A 15,813-nucleotide genomic window follows, 5' to 3' on the forward strand; every position below is an offset into this window, starting at 1 on the left:
AGCTTGTAGAGAAGCTGCCCAGAAAGCCCTTGAAGCCCCTGCCCTCCGCGCCCAGCCCGCCTGCAGAGCAGTCCAGGGCGGCAGCCTGGGTGTGGGGACGTCAGCCTCCCCGCCCCAGGGCCCCAGGTTCACCCAATACTCCATAAGATGGAATGTGAGGAGAATCTGGGTCAAACACCTGGCTTAGGGCTTGGCACGTTCGAGAATGTCAGAATCGGTCACCATTTCGTAGACTCCGGGTTTGTGTTGCACAAGTGCCTTGGATACAGAGTCAGCCCCAAAGGGGACGGAGATCCCCCGCTCTCCATCCCTCCCCCTACTGATCAAAGCCTCCAGGGACCCCTGAATCCCTCCATCCCCCGGACCTGGGCTGGGCCTCCTACCGAGCCTCCTGCCTCGGGGGCCTTGCCTGTCAGCAGCCTCTGCCCCCAGCGCTGCTTCCTGCGGCCCGGGCCCCACTCCGGGCGCGGGCAGGTTCTGAACTCCGGCCGAGGACACGGGGGCGGGGACGGGGGGGACACCGCCAGCCCTGCTCGGTGCGCAGGACCGGCTTTAGGAGGGGCTGCAGGGGCCTGGGGGAGATCTTGGGGCTGCCCCCGCTCCCCGTGAGCTCTTGGGGCCCATCCCTGGACGTCCTGGGCCTCAGCTGCTCCTGGGGACTACTGGAGGGTTTTGACGGCTCTGGGCACCCCAGGTCCGCTCCGGGGACACCGGCGTCCCCGGCAGGCAGGGAGGCGCCCGGCCGCGGCGGGGAGGAGCCGCCGGTCCCGCCAGCCCGCGGGTGCAGGGGCCGCCGCGAGGGGCCGCCCGCGACCCCGTCGGAGCCCGGGCCGCGTCCGTGGCGTTCCTGACCGCCTGGGAGAGGTTGGCCTCCGGGAAGAGCGACCGCAGGCACCCGGCGGGAGAGCAGCGCGGGGTACCGTTCCTGCGCCCCGTGCCCGCTGCTCGCGTGTCGCCGCCCGGGGCGGGGCTGGGCCTGGGGACGCGGACCCCCACCCCCACCCCCACCCCAGTCGCAGCCGCTCCGCACCCGCCCCTCCATGGGTGGCGCACCTCTGGGGCGGCGGCGGGGTCCGGGTTGAGCCGTGTGGCCCGAGCTCCTCCGAAATCAGTCCGCGGGGGATGTCGAGGCTCCTGTGCGTTGCTTGCACGCCCCGCCTCCCCAGGGTCGGTATCTCCAGAGGCCTCCCCGGAGGCACGGGTGACCGTCCTTACCTCTCTGAGCCCAGACGCCCCCACTCCCTTCCTCTCCAGACGGTTCCCCGCCGTCCGTCCCTGGAGAAGAGCAGCCCGAGCGCCCTCCCCGCTCCCACGACTCTGCTCTGAGCTCCTCGACCTCTGCAAGCCCCAATCACAGTTCGCATCTTCGCCCCAAACCCGTTCCTCCTCTTGTGTTCCCATATCGGTGAGCGGCAGTCATCCACCGTGTTGCTCCAGCCCAGAGCTGGGAGTCACCCTCTCTCCTCCCTCCCTCATCTCCAAGTCCTGGCGATTTTCTCCCAAAGCTGTTGGTTCCCCCGCGGACGCCCGCAGCAGCCCCCCACTCTCCCAGCGCCTCCAGTCCGCTCCTTTCCACGTACCCATAGATGATCTTTTCTAAAGCACAAGCCAGACAGTGTCATTTTTCTGTTTTAAAACTTCCATGGCTCTCTGTCGCCTGGAGATTAAAGTTCAGGGTTCTTGGGGAGAGTCGCTGCAACCAGCCTCGGCCCTCACCCCACGGTCGAGGGCTTGCAGGGCTCGCACCACGGGCCAGGCTGCTCGGGCTGCCCGGCCTGGGCGCCGTCCTCTGCTCCGACAGTCCCGTCCTTAAGGGGCGACCTTAGGCGACCTCCCTTACAGGGCCTTTCTGACCCCATCCTTGAGCCAGACCCGGGGCGCTTTCGGCACCTTTGCTCGGCCTCGTGGTGCTCGTTGGGCCCCGGCAAGCACTGGTGGGCAGCACCGCGCTGGGGCGCTTGGGGACCTGCGCGGTGGCCGGACACTGGGGGGCAAAGCGGCGGCGCTGCGGGAAGCTCGCGGTAGAGCCACGTGCTGGGCCGTATGGTCGATCTCTCCCGGAGGGACGGAGCTCACGTCCAAATGTGACTTGAGGGGTCCCTGAGGCGCCTGGGCCGGCGGCCGGCAGGGCCAGCAGGTCGCAGCCCACAGGGGCGTCGGGAGACGGTCTGCGGCCATGACCTGCTGCCCCAGGAAGGAAAGGCTTCGCCGAGGCGCGGCTGGGGGGCTTCGGTTTGGATGAGGACGGGCGACCCCGCTGGGCCTCAGGGAGCCGGAGTTCACTTCCTCCTGGCGCGGTCGCAGGTAACCAAGGTGACCCCCTTGAGCAGCGGGGCCTCAAAGGTGCGGGCGCCGAGGTGGGAGCTGGGGTTCCAGGCGGCAGCACGCGCAGCCAGTGCCGGAGAGGGGGCTGATGGCACCTCTTGCCGCGGGACAGCCCTTCCTGCCGCCGGCCACTCACGGCTCCTGGGGAGGCGCACCAGCGGCAGAGGCCGCTGCCGGGTGGCTTTGGGCACAGGACGGGGCGCAGGGCTGCGGCGGGGGGGCCTCTCAGAGTGGAGGGCCCAGCCCGGAGCCAGGGCCCGGGCCGCCCAGCAGAATCCCTGCCCCGAGCCCCAGGAGCCCTCAGGGCCTCCAGGTCGACAGTCTCACATTTGGGGACTGGAATCCTGGGGTGGCTCTGGGGTCCCTTTCTTGGGAGGGGATCTGGACCCGAGGCCAGTGCTGAGTTCGCCTTGAAGATTCTCAGATTCCATGAATGAAGGCACTGGGGAGTCATGAGACAGGGTCCTGAGATCTTGAAGCGTCAGGTCCCAGGCGTCTGCCCTCCCTGCGTCCCCAGAGCAGCCGCGGGGTCTGAGAGGTGCCGGTGGGAGGCCCGGAGGCCCGGGATAGCCCTGCCGTGAGGTCAGCTGGAATCGGTTATGCAGGCTGCAGGGGCAGCTCCCTGGCCGCCAGGTCCTCACTTACCCCCAAACCCCTGACCTCAGGCGCTCGGCCTTCCCCTGGGAAGGTCTGCTTCTCCACTCAGCTTCCCCCTGCTGGGGGGCTTCCCGGCCTGACGCCTGCCTGCGGCCCTGCTCCCCCTCCGGGGGGCTCCGCGGCCAGCAGCTTCCACCTGGAGCAGGGCCCTGGAGCCCCAGGCGGATGCTGGCCCCAGACTCTGGGACTTTCTGGCCGTGTGACTGCGGACGGGTTATTTAACTTCTGTATACCTCGTTTTCCTCACCTGTAAAATGAGGGTGACGTTAGGACTTGCCTCCCAGGGTTGAGGTGAGGATTATGTGACTCCGTTTATGCAAAGCACTGAGGACAGTGCCTAACACATGGTGTAACCAAGGAGTGTCACTGATTATTGTCATTAGTCCTCCAGGCCAGAAGAGGAAGGGGCTTCTCCACCAGTCTAGCTTGAAAAAGTTCACGGAAATATTCTAGTTGACCTTTCCTTCAGTCACTGTGCCCTGAGAGGCAGAGCCAAATAAGAGACACCTACCATTCAGCCAATGGGGCTGGACAGGAGAGAAGGAGAAGGGGGACCCCTACAAAGAAGTTGTGGGGTCGGTGTGATGTCATAAGGTAAATATGGCCAATGAGCAGGACTTAAAATCACAGCTTCATGAAGTACCCAAAATATGATTTACTTGGAGCACTCCAGCCCATCCCTCTGAGGGTCTTCCATTGCTCTTGACACCTGGGAGCCGGGAACTAGTCCCATGAGGCCCCCTCCTGCAGTTATGACTTTGCCAGCCATTCTCAGCCAGAGCACCAGCACCACACTGGCCTGGGAGGAGGGGGTTGCTTATGGGGCAGTGGTCCCTGAAGCTCTTCACTTTATCACCCCATCCCCCATCCCAAGGGTGGGACAGGCTCTTCTAATTCCTCTCCAGCTTGACCCAAACCAGTCTGTAACTTTTTAAAAATTTAATTTAAATTCAGTTTGCCAATATATAGTGTAATACCCAGTGCTCATCCTATCAAGTGCCCCCCCCTCAGTCCCTGTCACCCAGTCACCCCAACCCCCTGCCCACCTCCCCTTCCACAACCCTTTGTTCGTTTCCCAGAGTTAGGAGTCTTTCTTGTTCTGACTCCCTCTGTATTTTTTCCCTCTCAGTTCCCCTCCTTTCCCTCATAGTCTGTTTCACTATTTCTTATATTCCCCATATGAGTGAAACCATATGATGATTGTCCTTTTCCTATTGACTTACTTCACTCCGCATAATACCCTCCAATTCCATCCACGTCGGAGCAGATGGTGGGTGTTCGTCCTCTCTAAAGGCCAAGTGATATTCCACTGTATACATAGACCACATCTTCTCTATCTGGTCATCTGCCGGGGGACACCGAGGCTCCTTCCACAGCTTGGCTACTGTGGACATGGTTGCTATAAACATTGGGGTGCAGATGTCCTGGCGTTTCACTATGTCTGTATCTGTGGGGTAAATACCCACTGATGCAATTGCTGGATCTTTTAAAACACCTTAGGAAGCAGGGAATGAGCAACAGATTTACAGGATTCTGTGGCCCCTTGCTGAGCCTGTCAGCCCCCCTGGAAGGAGCCTAGCTTCAGAACTTCCGCAGCTGGGAGGGCCCAGAGTATGTCTTCCCACAACTTCCTTTCTTTCTGGTTCAGATGAAAATGGCAGTTCAGAAGTCTATTGTATTTAGGTAAAATCCTTCCCCTACCCTACTAAGTGGCTGGAATTGCCCCCATGCACCCCAGGAAGACAATTATATTAGGACAGTGAGGGGGACATCGGTGCCCTATCCAGGTAACCCTGACCAGATGCTCCATACCTTGTGGCGTCCCCCTGCCATGGGATAAGGTTTGTCCCCACTCGTTCCCTCCCACAGCCTCAGGGGGTCCCTCTTACTCCCTCCCTCTAAGAGCTTGCCCTGGCAAGTACCCTCCCCCATACAGAGCATCTGAGTCTCAGATTGAAGGCAACTCTGCTGTCTTTCCAGGGAAATGGGTGGGTAGGTGGTTCCTTTACACCTGTGTGGCTGAACGGCACACCCGGCACCGTCCCTGAGCACAGGACCGCCGGTCGGACAGGGCTGATCTCCCCACAGGCTCCGTGCACTGCTCAGCACCCAAAGTGACCCACTTCTCCTTGGCCTGCCACTGCTCCCTCCATGCCCAGCCTCTCTCTGGACCCTCTGAACGAGGCCCCGGCCTCTACCTCCCACCCCTGGCCACCCTGTTGCCCCAGTGATCTGATAACAGTGACCTCTGCCCTTGGCTGTGCATCATCACCTTCCATCCACCTCGACTCTGACCCCGTATTGTCTTATTGTCTCTGATTCTAACAGATGAGGAAACGGAGCCTCCTTGTGCTTTCTCAAATACATACACACGGGGGGGTGGGGGGGTTCTTTTTAAATATTTTCCCACCTTCCAGAAAACTCATTTATGCAACAGTTAATGAGTGGGTGCCAACTGGGTGCCAGGCACTGTTCTGGGCACTGCAAGTATATTAGAGAACAAAACTGGAAAAAGAATCCCTCCTCTGTGTGGAGTGTAGAATTTAATAGGTAGAGACAGAAAATAAATAAAAAAATATTCAGGAGGTAAGATAACAAATGCTACGGAAAAAATAATGCAGCATAAAGGAATAGGAAGCATGAGGGGAAAGGTTCCATTTTAAATAGAATGGTCAGGAAGGCCTCGTGGGGAAGGTGACATTTGAGCTGAGATCTGAAGCTCTTTGCTGGAAGAGTAATCATGTGAATATCTGCAGGAGGAGCATTCCAGGTAGAAGGAATATCAAATGCAAAGGGCCTGAGGTGAGAGCGTGCCTGGCATTTTTGGAAAAAAAGCAAGGAGGCCAGAGTGACTGAATATGAGAAAGAGTGAAGAGAGATGATGTCAGAGAGACAGAGAGGGGTACAGGTCATTCGGGGCCTTGAGGCCATGTGAAGACTGAAGCTTTTGCACTGAACAATATGGGGAGCCAGTGTGGGGTTTTGAACAGACAAGTGATATGATCAGATCAAACGGGTCTGGTTCTGTGTGGAGAAGACAATAAGAGGCCAGGGGCTGGGGCAGAGAAACTACCCGGGAAACAATGTAGTAATTTGGGCAAGGCAAAGAAATTCTCTATAAACATAATTTAAATATCTGCAGAATATTTTACCCTACAAATTTACTGTAATTCACTGAAATCTTTATTGGTGGGTATTTAGGGTTGTTACCAGCTGTATCCTTATCATAGAAAACACTGATGAACATCTTTGTACCAGAAATCTTTATGTCTGTTTCTTGAGACATAAAGACTATTTCTTAAGACACATCTGTTGCCTTGGTGTCACTGGGTCACCTTTCTCAGGTTTTCTTTTTTTTTTTTTAAGATTTTATTTATTCATTCATGAGAGACAGAGAGAGAGAGAGGGGTGCAGAGACACAGGCAGAGGGAGAAGCAGGCCCCATGCAGGGAGCCCCGACATGGGACTCGATCCCGGGTCTCTAGGACCAGGCCCTGGGCTGAAGGCGGCGCTAAACCTCTGAGCCACCCAGGCTGCCCCTTTCTCAGGTTTTCTTTTTTTTTTTTTTTTTTTTAATTTTTTTTTATTTACTTATGATAGTCACACAGAGAGAGAGAGAGGCAGAGAGAGAGGCAGAGACACAGGCAGAGGGAGAAGCAGGCTCCATGCACTGGGAGCCTGACGTGGGATTCGATCCCGGGTCTCCAGGATCGCGCCCTGGGCCAAAGGCAGGCGCCAAACCGCTGCGCCACCCAGGGATCCCTTTCTCAGGTTTTCAATCCAAAATTCCAGTTGCCCTTGTGAAAGCTGGTGCTGCTTTCCCCTCTCCGTGGCAGCCTGGAAGGCAGCACCCCACTGTAGGGTATGTGGCAGGTGACTGGGGGTGTCCTTGTGGCCCCAGCCAGGTCTGCGCGCACCTCTCAGGAGGCGTCCCTCTTCCCTGGACAGCCTTGCATGGTCCATCTACTCAAAGTCCACAGCTGTCCTAGTATCCCAGCTTTACAGGCGAGGGAACCAAAGCTCAAAGGCCAATGGTGGGGCCCTGTGCCACGTGCGTTACCCCCGTTACCTCATCTAATCCCTGCAACAGCCCGGTGATGTTGGTGCCATCGTCATCCCCTCTCAGGGCTGAAGTCACCGATCCAGGGTGTCAGCGCTGGGCACTGACCTGCTCTCCGAACCACTGCCTGCCCTGCCTCCAGCTCATCGGGGGATTCGCTTGGGGCTGCACAGTCAGGATGTGGAGGGGCCACGAGCCCGGCCGGGTCTTCCTGACCCTGCAGCCCGAGTTCTAACCCCCGACAGGACGCCCCTCAATGCCTGAAACACCTCACTAGAGCTCTGCCTCTTTCATTCAATCAGGAGTGTTCTTGGTCTCTTGTGCTTGACTTGGGCTCCCTCCTTAGATCCACTCTCAGCAGCTCTGGGAGACCAGGCTTTGGTAGAAGAGCTCAGATCCCAGAACCAAGCACTTTGGAGTAAGGAAGGGCCTTGAGCTCCTGGACCAGGTTCTCTCCCCCTTTTTATGGGGAGGAGGAACTAAGGGCCAGAGTGAGGCAGTAACTTGCCCAAGGTTCCACAGCTAGTGGGGGTCAGAGTTCGGGGGGAGGGAGGAGGCTGGCCCAACAAGTAGGCCTAGGTCTTCCCTAAGAGCCCCTGCCATGGAATATTTCAGAACTGTGACTGTCACAGGCCTGTTCAAGGGCCCTTTGTTGATGGGCCTGTTGATTGTGAATTATTAACCTGCCCAAGCCTGCAATCTGCTGGGTGGGGCTCACCCACTTTAAGAAAATTCACTGTACAGTCTGCAGCCCAGCTGGGTTGGTGGGGGGGGTGGGGGTCTCTGGGGCCAGCTGCCTAGTTCTGGGCTGGTAGAGAGAGCTAGTGGGTGGGGGAGGGGCCTCCTGCCAGGGAAAGACCCAGGGGGTCGGAAGGGGTGCAGGGGGAAGGGGCACCCCGGGTAATGCTCAGTCAGCCTTACAGCATCCCTGGGAGGCCGGCACTGTTACCCCAGGTTTACAGATGGGAAGACAGGGTCAGCGAGGTAAAGGCAGAGCACGCTCCACAACCTAAGCTCTTTCTACAACAATGACATCACTTTTCACATGCTCATGCCCCCATTTCTGTGACCCACCCCCCTTTTCCAGACACTTTTCCCATAGGATAAGAAGTCAAGACCTGAGTCCAAGTCACACTTGGTCCAAGCCTCAGTTTTCTAAGCTGTCGGATGGGAGATAAAGCCACTGTGGAGCTTTTAGGACCACCCTGAAGAGGTTTCACTAACCAGATATTTCTTGAGGGCCTTGCTAAGCTGAGAGACGGTACAAGTCAAAGTAGCCCAGGGAGGTTCTCAGGGCCATCGGGTGTGGTGAGCCCAGCGATTTGTGCTTGCAGGTTGGGGAGAGGATGAGAGGAAGCAGGCCTGGCCACTTCCAGGCACGAGGCACCAGGAAGCTCCTCCAGCAGAGGAGGAGGGAACCCCGGACGCAGGATGGTCTCCTGGTCCCCAAAGCCTGGCTATCAGCTTGCAGTAGAAACGCGCCGGTGACTTGAGCTGAGTCACCTGGGTCAGGAGGCAGAAATAATGGTGACTCCTAGGCTCCCTGGTGTCAGACTGGGGCCAGAGCTCCTGGGGGCTGGGAGCTGCCTGGGTGGCGCCCTCCTGAAGGGTGGACCACTCTGCTGCTCTGACTCATCAGGTGAGTGGTGCCAGCATCATTGCCACTGCTGTGTGGGGACAGTTCTGGCTCCAGGGGCAGCTGGGCCGCTTACCTTGCTGAGCTTCAGTTTTCAGTATAAAAGGGGAGAATAATAGCACCTACGTCACCAGCAGCACCGCCGGGGCACTGCACAGCGCCATGCCACGTGCTAGCTGCTATGCTGGGCATTTCAGTCACAGGAATTCTTAATCCTTTGAGGCCGGCAGGATTTCCATTTTACCGATGAGGAAACTGAGGCTCGGAGAGGTAGTTAAAAGCGAGCATTAAATGAGATAGTCCATGGCCTACACTTGCCATGTGTTGTCTGTAATAAGCCTTCAGCGGATATCAGTCATCATTATAATCATGACCTCGGAGGGAAAGGGTAAGTGCTAGGCCAAGTGTGGGAGTCTGGCGATCAATCAGACACAGAGATGTCTGACCAGGCCCGACCCCGAGAGTTCCCAGCCTGTGGGCAGAGGCAATCGCGTACACACTCACTCCACCACCGTCACACGTGGATGGCGTCGGCCCAGGGTGACGAGGGTAGGTCGGGGGTCCGTGTGTGTCCAGGAAGCCCCTGACCCAGCCAGGGAGGGAGGGCTTTCTGGAAGAGGTGGCATCTGAACGGAACCCTGCAGGGTGAGTAGTTGGCATAGGTCAGGCTCTGAATACAGGCCAAATCCAGTAAGGGTCTACCTGTAGCCGCGCTGCCCCGGGGCCCGCGGGGCCTGCGGCACTCTGGCACTTTTATATTGGTAGATTTGTATTCTTTTTTGGAAAAAGAAGGCTTCCGATTGTAAGCTTCTGGATAGAACCCTGACTAAATGGGTGAATGGTAAGTGACAAGGGAGGAAGGTGTGTCCCAGGTGGAGGGCGAGTATGTGGGAGTGCCCGGGGACTTGAGAGGCGCCCAGCCTCATTCGGGGCTCCCCGAGGCCAGCGGACCTCGGCCCTGCTGCTCTCCCATCGGGACCCACTCCCACCGCCGCTCAGGTCGGCGCCGCCTTCTCCGGGAAGCCCTCCGCGGCTCTCCGCGGCTCTCCGCGGCCTGCGTGTGGCCCCCGGCGGCCTTGGGCGCTGACGTGGGGGCCCGACCGCGGGGGCCCGACCGTGGGGGGCCCCGGAGGACCCCGGAGGGCCCCGCGCCGCCTTGCCCGCCCGCCGCGCTCCTCCCCACGGCCGCCCTCCGCCCCGCCGGCGGCGGGGACGCTCCCGAGGGCGGCCACGTGCTTGATGAGTCACGGTCCGCGGCAGCGGGCCTGGAGGTGGCGGCCGCTTCCCTCTGCGCCGCCCGACGGCGCCTTCCCGGAGGCCAGGTGGGCTCTGCCGGCCGGACGGCGCCTCGGGGCCCGGGGCGGGGCGGCTCCCTGCGCCGGGGGGACGCGGGCGGGGCACGGGGGACACACGGGGTCGGGGGGGCACGGCCACGCCTCGCCCCCTGTGAGGGGAGGGCACTCGGGCCGGTCGCGTCCATCCGCGCCTCACCTGCCCTGTCTGTGAAATGGCAGCTCGGGGGCGGGGGGGCGAGCGTGGCCCGGGGCCGCGGGGAGCACTGAGAAGGGGCGGGGCGTCGGGGCCCGGCCGGCGGGGCCACCGCGGACCCAGCTCTAGGAACCTCCTCGCCGCGCAGGGGGCTTGGAGGGCAGAGCGGCTGCGGCCCGCGGCGCGCGGCGGGGAGAGCCGAGGGCTGGGGGCGCCTGCCGAGGCCCGCCCCCCCCCGCCCGGGCGCCCCGCCCTCCGCGGCCCCGCCCACCCCCGCCCTGCGCGCCCCTGCCCTCCTCTCCCCTGCGCTCCACCCCGCATCCCCCGCCCCCGCCTCCCCGCCTGGCGCGCCCCTCCCCTGCCCTCCCCTCCCCCTCCCGGAGCCCCCCCCCCCCGCACCCCCGCCCTCCCCGCCCGGCGTGCCCCTCCCCTGCCCTCCCCTCCTCTCCCCCGCCCGGAGCCCCCCCCACCCCCGGCCTCCCCGCCCGGCGCGCCCCTCCCCTGCCCTCCCTCCCTCCCTCCCTCCCCTCCCCCGCCCAGCGCCCGGCTCGGGGTTCCGGCAGCACCTGGGCCGCGGCTGACGAGCGGCAGGGGCGCGCTTCCCCCTCCCCCCGCGATGAGCTCGCCCGGCGCCGAGGACCCCCTGCCCGCGGGGTAAGTGCGCGGGATGCGGGGGCCCGAGGAGCGGGGTGCGGGGCCAGGGAGGGGGGTGGGGGTGCGGGGCCGGGGAGGGGAGGTGCGGGGTGCGCGGCCCGGGGGGGGGAGGAGGTGCGGGGTGTGGGGCCCGGGGAGGGGGTGCGGGCCCGGGGGAGGGGGGTGGGGGTGCGGGGCCGGGGAGGGGAGGTGCGGGGTGCGCGGCCCGGGGGGGGGAGGAGGTGCGGGGTGTGGGGCCCGGGGAGGGGGTGCGGGCCCGGGGCCGGGGAGGGGAGGTGCGGGGTGCGGCCCCGGGGAGGGGGGTGGGGGTTCGGGCCCGGCCTCCCCGGCGCCTCCGGCCGCACTGCGGCTCCGGCCCCCTCCCCCCTCCCCCTCCCCTCCGGGCCGCCGCGGCGGCGGGGGCGCCGGGGCCTGGGGCGGTCACTCCCCGCCCCCCCCCCGCCCCGGTCCCAACTTTCTCACGGAGCTGTAGTAGCGGCCACGTCAGAGCCGCCGCCCTCCCCGCGTGGCGTGTGCACCTGTGGGTGGGCCCGGTGATTCCGCTGTCACAGGCGGGGAAACGGAGGCACGGCTCCTCCGTGGTGACTTGCCTTTCCTTTCCTTACCCGGGCCGGGGTGAGGACCCGCTCCCTGACCCCAGAGCCCCCCATCCCAACCCCGGGGCCGTGCCGCCTCCTCTTCCGGGGTCTGAAGGAGTTAAGAGGCTGAGATAGGATCAGCTGTCCCAGTGGGCGCAGCAGGAAGTGGTGGTAAAGGTGGGTGTTGTCTCGCCCATATGGTCCTCCTGCCCCCCCCCCCCCAGCCCTGGAGAATCCCTACGCTGCCCTGTAGCAGTGCCAGCCCTTTCCCGGCTCAGGTGAGCTGCAGGTGTCCGCCCTACCTGGGGCCTCACCACCAGGGACAATGTTTGCCAAGGGCCTCAGGGCGGGCACGTGAGCCGGGACTGCCAGGGTGCCAGCCTGGATGGAGGCCTCCACTGGGCCTGGGCGGGCATCCTGGGTGAAGGCTTAGAATTGGGTCACTGAGGGACCCTCTGGCCCGAGGGAGGGTCGCCTGGTGAGTTTTGCCCTGTTTGTTGTGTGGTTTTGGCCATACCCTTTATCCTCCCTAGACTTCTGGTCCCTCCTTTGGAAAACACAGGGAGGCCAGGCCTGGCTGCTCCCTTCCTGCTCTGAGCTGAAGTCTGTAAATCCGGAGCCTGCTTAGGTCCTTTCTGCCCAGCCCTGACTAAGCACCACCCCATTGGGCCCAGGAAAGAAGCTTCCAGGAGAGAAGGCAGGCAGGAACAGGGCACCTAGCAAAGAATCCTAATTCCCAGGCTAGAAGCCACATGCATCCCTCTTCCTTGCACGCTCATGTCCTCCCCTGAGTCTTCTCTACAACTCCAGGCCCCTCTGGCTCCTCCGTGGGCCTCCGGGGCAGTGAGCTCAGTCTTCTAGCACTGCTGGACCTTCCTCCTAGGACCATCCCTCCTCCCACCACATGCCTTTCAGGCCCCCCTCTTCTTTGATGCCACACAGGTCCATCTGTCCCTGTCCCTGGTCAGTGCCATCCTGGTGGGGTCTGAGCAGAGGAGAGTCAAAGCAGTTCCACCTTCACCATAGACACTCATTCAGTCACTCAGTGAACATTCCCAAGGCCTGCTCTGGGCCCAGCCCAGGATATGAGGGTCCGTGGTAAACAAACCAGACTTTAAATCTCCACCATTTTAAAAAATATGAAATATTTTAAGCCTTCAGGAAAATATAGCAAATAATAAAATGAACTCCATGCCCAGTTTTTTCAAATGTTAATCTTGTGTCCACTTATTTCATATTCTTCTTTATGTTAAAAAATAAATTAAAGAGACTTTTGGAGCCTCTGCAGACCCTCCCCTCATCCCTCTCCAGAGATAATCGCCATCCTGAATTGTGATCTTGCCATTTGCATTTTAATTTAAAAATGTTTTTATTTGAGTCTAGTTGACACACAACAGTTACCTTAGGTTCAAGTGTACAGCATAGTGGTTCAACTTCTCTATGTTAAGCTGTGCTCCCAGTGTAGCTGCCATATGTCATCTGGCAACACTATTACAATATTATTGCTTTTTGTCATTCTCGGTTTTATTCTTTTGCGGAGTGTGTAAAAGTCTAAAAAAATGTAGCTTGTTCTCACTTTAAAATTTTTATATAAACGGAGTCGTACAGCATGAATCATTTCGCAGTTTGCTTTTTCTCACCGAGCTTCAGGTTTCTGAGATGTAGCCTTCTTGATCCTTACAGCTCTGGTCCCCACGTTCCCTGATGTAGGATGTGCCCCTGATGTAGGGTCCCCCGTTTATTTATTTACTGGCCTTCTTTTTTTTTTTTTAAGATTTTTTATTTATTAGAGACACAGAGATAGAGAGAGAGAGAGAGAGAGAGAGAAGCAAGCTCCATGCAGGGAGCCTGACATGGGATTCCATCCCGGGTCTCTAGGATCACACCCTGGGCTGAAGGCGGCACAACTGCTAAGCCACCAGTGGCTTCTGGCCTTCTTGATGGACATTGAGGTGGTTCCTAGAGGCTTGCTGTTCAAACAGTAACTATTCTCATAAGGTCATCCTTTGTGCATATGTGAGTTTTCTTCCCAGTTGCCCCATGGGAGTGGAATTGGTGGGTCATGGGATATGTATGTTCAATGTTTTAAAGTTATTTAGTTTTTCTATGAAAGCAGTGTTGCTCCAGACATGATGGAAACACAGACTGGTAGAAAAATAAGTAGCAATGGCTGACCTTTCCCCAGTACTTCTTCCTGGGCTCTACATGGTCCAGTCATTCTTCTCAACAACCCCCGGAGGTAGGGACTGCCATTCTCATTTTATTGATGAGGACCCTAAAGCTCATAGAGTTTAAAGAACCCTCCCAAGTTTCTCAAACAAGTAATTGCTGAGCTGAAGTCTGAGACCAGGGTTACATGCTTTCAAAACTCTTGAAGGCCATGCTGCTCGAGGCCCTGTCACATTGTACTGACTTTATTCACAGCGAACGGATTCTCTGGGAGGAGAGTCACAGTCACATGTGCAGTTTAGAGACTTCACTTTGCGATAGGGCCCCATGGACGGCTCCCCCCCATGCCCCTGACTAAGTCCTGAATGGTGAAGCAGGGAAGAAAAGCCAACTCTGGCTGCAGTCGGCTCCCTGAGTGACTTCTTTGCACTGCCTCTTGCCCCAGTAGGGAGGGAGAGGTCCCCTGCTCCATCCAGCTCTGTGCTTCAGGTGTCAGGGTGGCAGCTTCCGGGCAGACTTAAGCCGGGAAGGGGCAGGGGAAGGGGGAGTGGTGTAATGCCAGGCCGCCTGACACCCCCTCCCCACCTCCAGCTCCCTTCTCACTCCGGCCTCAACCCTCCCCCACCAGGATGCCAAAGCCTCAGGCACCGGCCCTGCTGCATGCCCCATGCTCCATCCAGCAGCGGCGCCCCATGCTCCATCCAGCAGCGGCACCCCTGTGCCTTGCGTTCTCCAAGGTACAGGGGAAAGCCGCCATCGGCCCCTCAGGAGCTGGGGAATGTGGCTTGGAGCAAAAAGGCCTTGAAGACATGGGACAGCCTGCAGAGATGTGGGGACCTCAGTCAGCTGAGGGAAGAGAAAGGTCTGGGGAGGTTGCCTTTTTAGAAAGCATTTCTGTCTTCTCCCCAGCTTCCTGGGTGGAGAAGATGAGGCTCCTGTCTTCACCGTCTTTATCTCCTCATCTGGCAGGTGCAGATAAGCAGGCCTGCCTCTGGGTTGGTGGGAGGACTGAGGGAAATAAGGCAGGCATCAGTGGAGAACTTGAAGTATACCTCGGGGCGGCGGTGGTGAAGGGGTGCTTATTGATGCCTTCATTAAGTCAAATGGAGCCACCGTCCTGAGCCTTCCTGAGCTCCCCAGTCAGCCGGGACACACCACCCCCCCCTCCCTTTCGCAGGCCTTCCAGAGCCTCCTTGTCACGATGGTATCATGACTCTAGCTCTTTGCTCAGCTTTTTCCCCTTCTTGGGCTTCTTTCTCCATCTTGTCCTTGGTTCAGTGCCATCTTTTCCAGAAAGCTTCCTCGAGTGCCCGTGTCCACTTCTGGGCCTCCTTACAGCCTTCAGTGAGCCCCATGATCGCTGCCTTGATAACTTTGGCTGTCACTTCTGTAGACCGTGAACTCTTCAAGGGCAGGGCCAGGTCTGGGCCAGAACCAGAGACTCATGGGCATTTGTAGCTGCCCCAAAGCAGCTCCCAGTCTGGTGAGGTCACATCAGGGCCCCCTCACTACAGTGAAGCAGAGGAGGTGCTGGAGCTGCCAGGGAGGGGATGCACCTCTGTGCTGTATGTCCGTCTGTCTGTGTAGCTCTCCATGTAGAGGAAGCAGACGGAAACTCTTTCTTGATGGGAGGTGGTGGTGGTGGTGGTGAGGTGTATGCAGGAGTGGGAGGCAGGTTCTCGGCTCCGGAGCTGTTCAGAGGTGGTCATAAGCCAGGACCGTGGGCTTGACTTCCTGGGGCTGATGGGTGGGCACTGGCTCAGGCAGACACTTGGTTAGAACCCACGCCTGGCCTCGTCACCTGTCCTCTGTGGCTCGTCTAGAGTCGGGGTAACAATCCTACCTCACAGGCTTCGTGAGCACTCAAGGAGAGAGGACCAGTTGAACACCCAGAGTGGCAGGTGCTCGCTGCCTCTTCCCCGATTCATCCAACACGAGTGGACTGAACACCAGGCACTGGGCTAAGCCGTGCGCACCGAGGAGGCTTCTGTGCCCGTCTCAGGAAGAAAGGGGCGGGGGCTGCGTCTGGTGGGGCCTTTTCAGGAAAGAAACTCAGTCTTTATCCTAGAGTCATGGGAAGCCAGTGGAGGACTTCAAGTTCAGAAGTGACATGGTCAAATTTGTTTTTTTGTTTTTTTTTTTTTTAAGATTTTATTTATTTATTCACAAGAGACAGAGAGAGAGAGAGAGGGGGCAGAGACACAGGCAGAGGGAGAAGCAGGCTCCATGCAGGGAGCCTGATGCGG

At 59.5% G+C, this 15,813-nt stretch overlaps 1 protein-coding gene across 5 annotated transcripts in view; it reads left to right on the forward strand.

Moving 5' to 3' along the window:
* The first annotated feature begins 9,900 nt into the window (after positions 1-9,900).
* Positions 9,901-15,813, forward strand: part of TTC39A (tetratricopeptide repeat domain 39A) — a 44,599-nt gene continuing 38,686 nt past the window's right edge. For 2 of the 5 annotated variants that reach the window (XM_072772159.1, XM_072772166.1), the window contains exon 1: positions 9,901-10,000. In XM_072772159.1, the coding sequence (XP_072628260.1) occupies positions 9,918-10,000 (83 nt within the window). In that variant the 5' untranslated portion in view covers positions 9,901-9,917. Of the gene's footprint in view, positions 10,001-10,696; positions 10,821-11,460; positions 11,576-15,813 lie in introns of those variants that run through there. The other 3 variants (XM_072772167.1, XM_072772165.1, XM_072772164.1) reach the window with 3 other exon arrangements.

The sequence above is a fragment of the Canis lupus genome, chromosome 13 (assembly GCF_048164855.1).
Source record: "Canis lupus baileyi chromosome 13, mCanLup2.hap1, whole genome shotgun sequence".
NCBI lineage: Eukaryota > Metazoa > Chordata > Mammalia > Carnivora > Canidae > Canis > Canis lupus.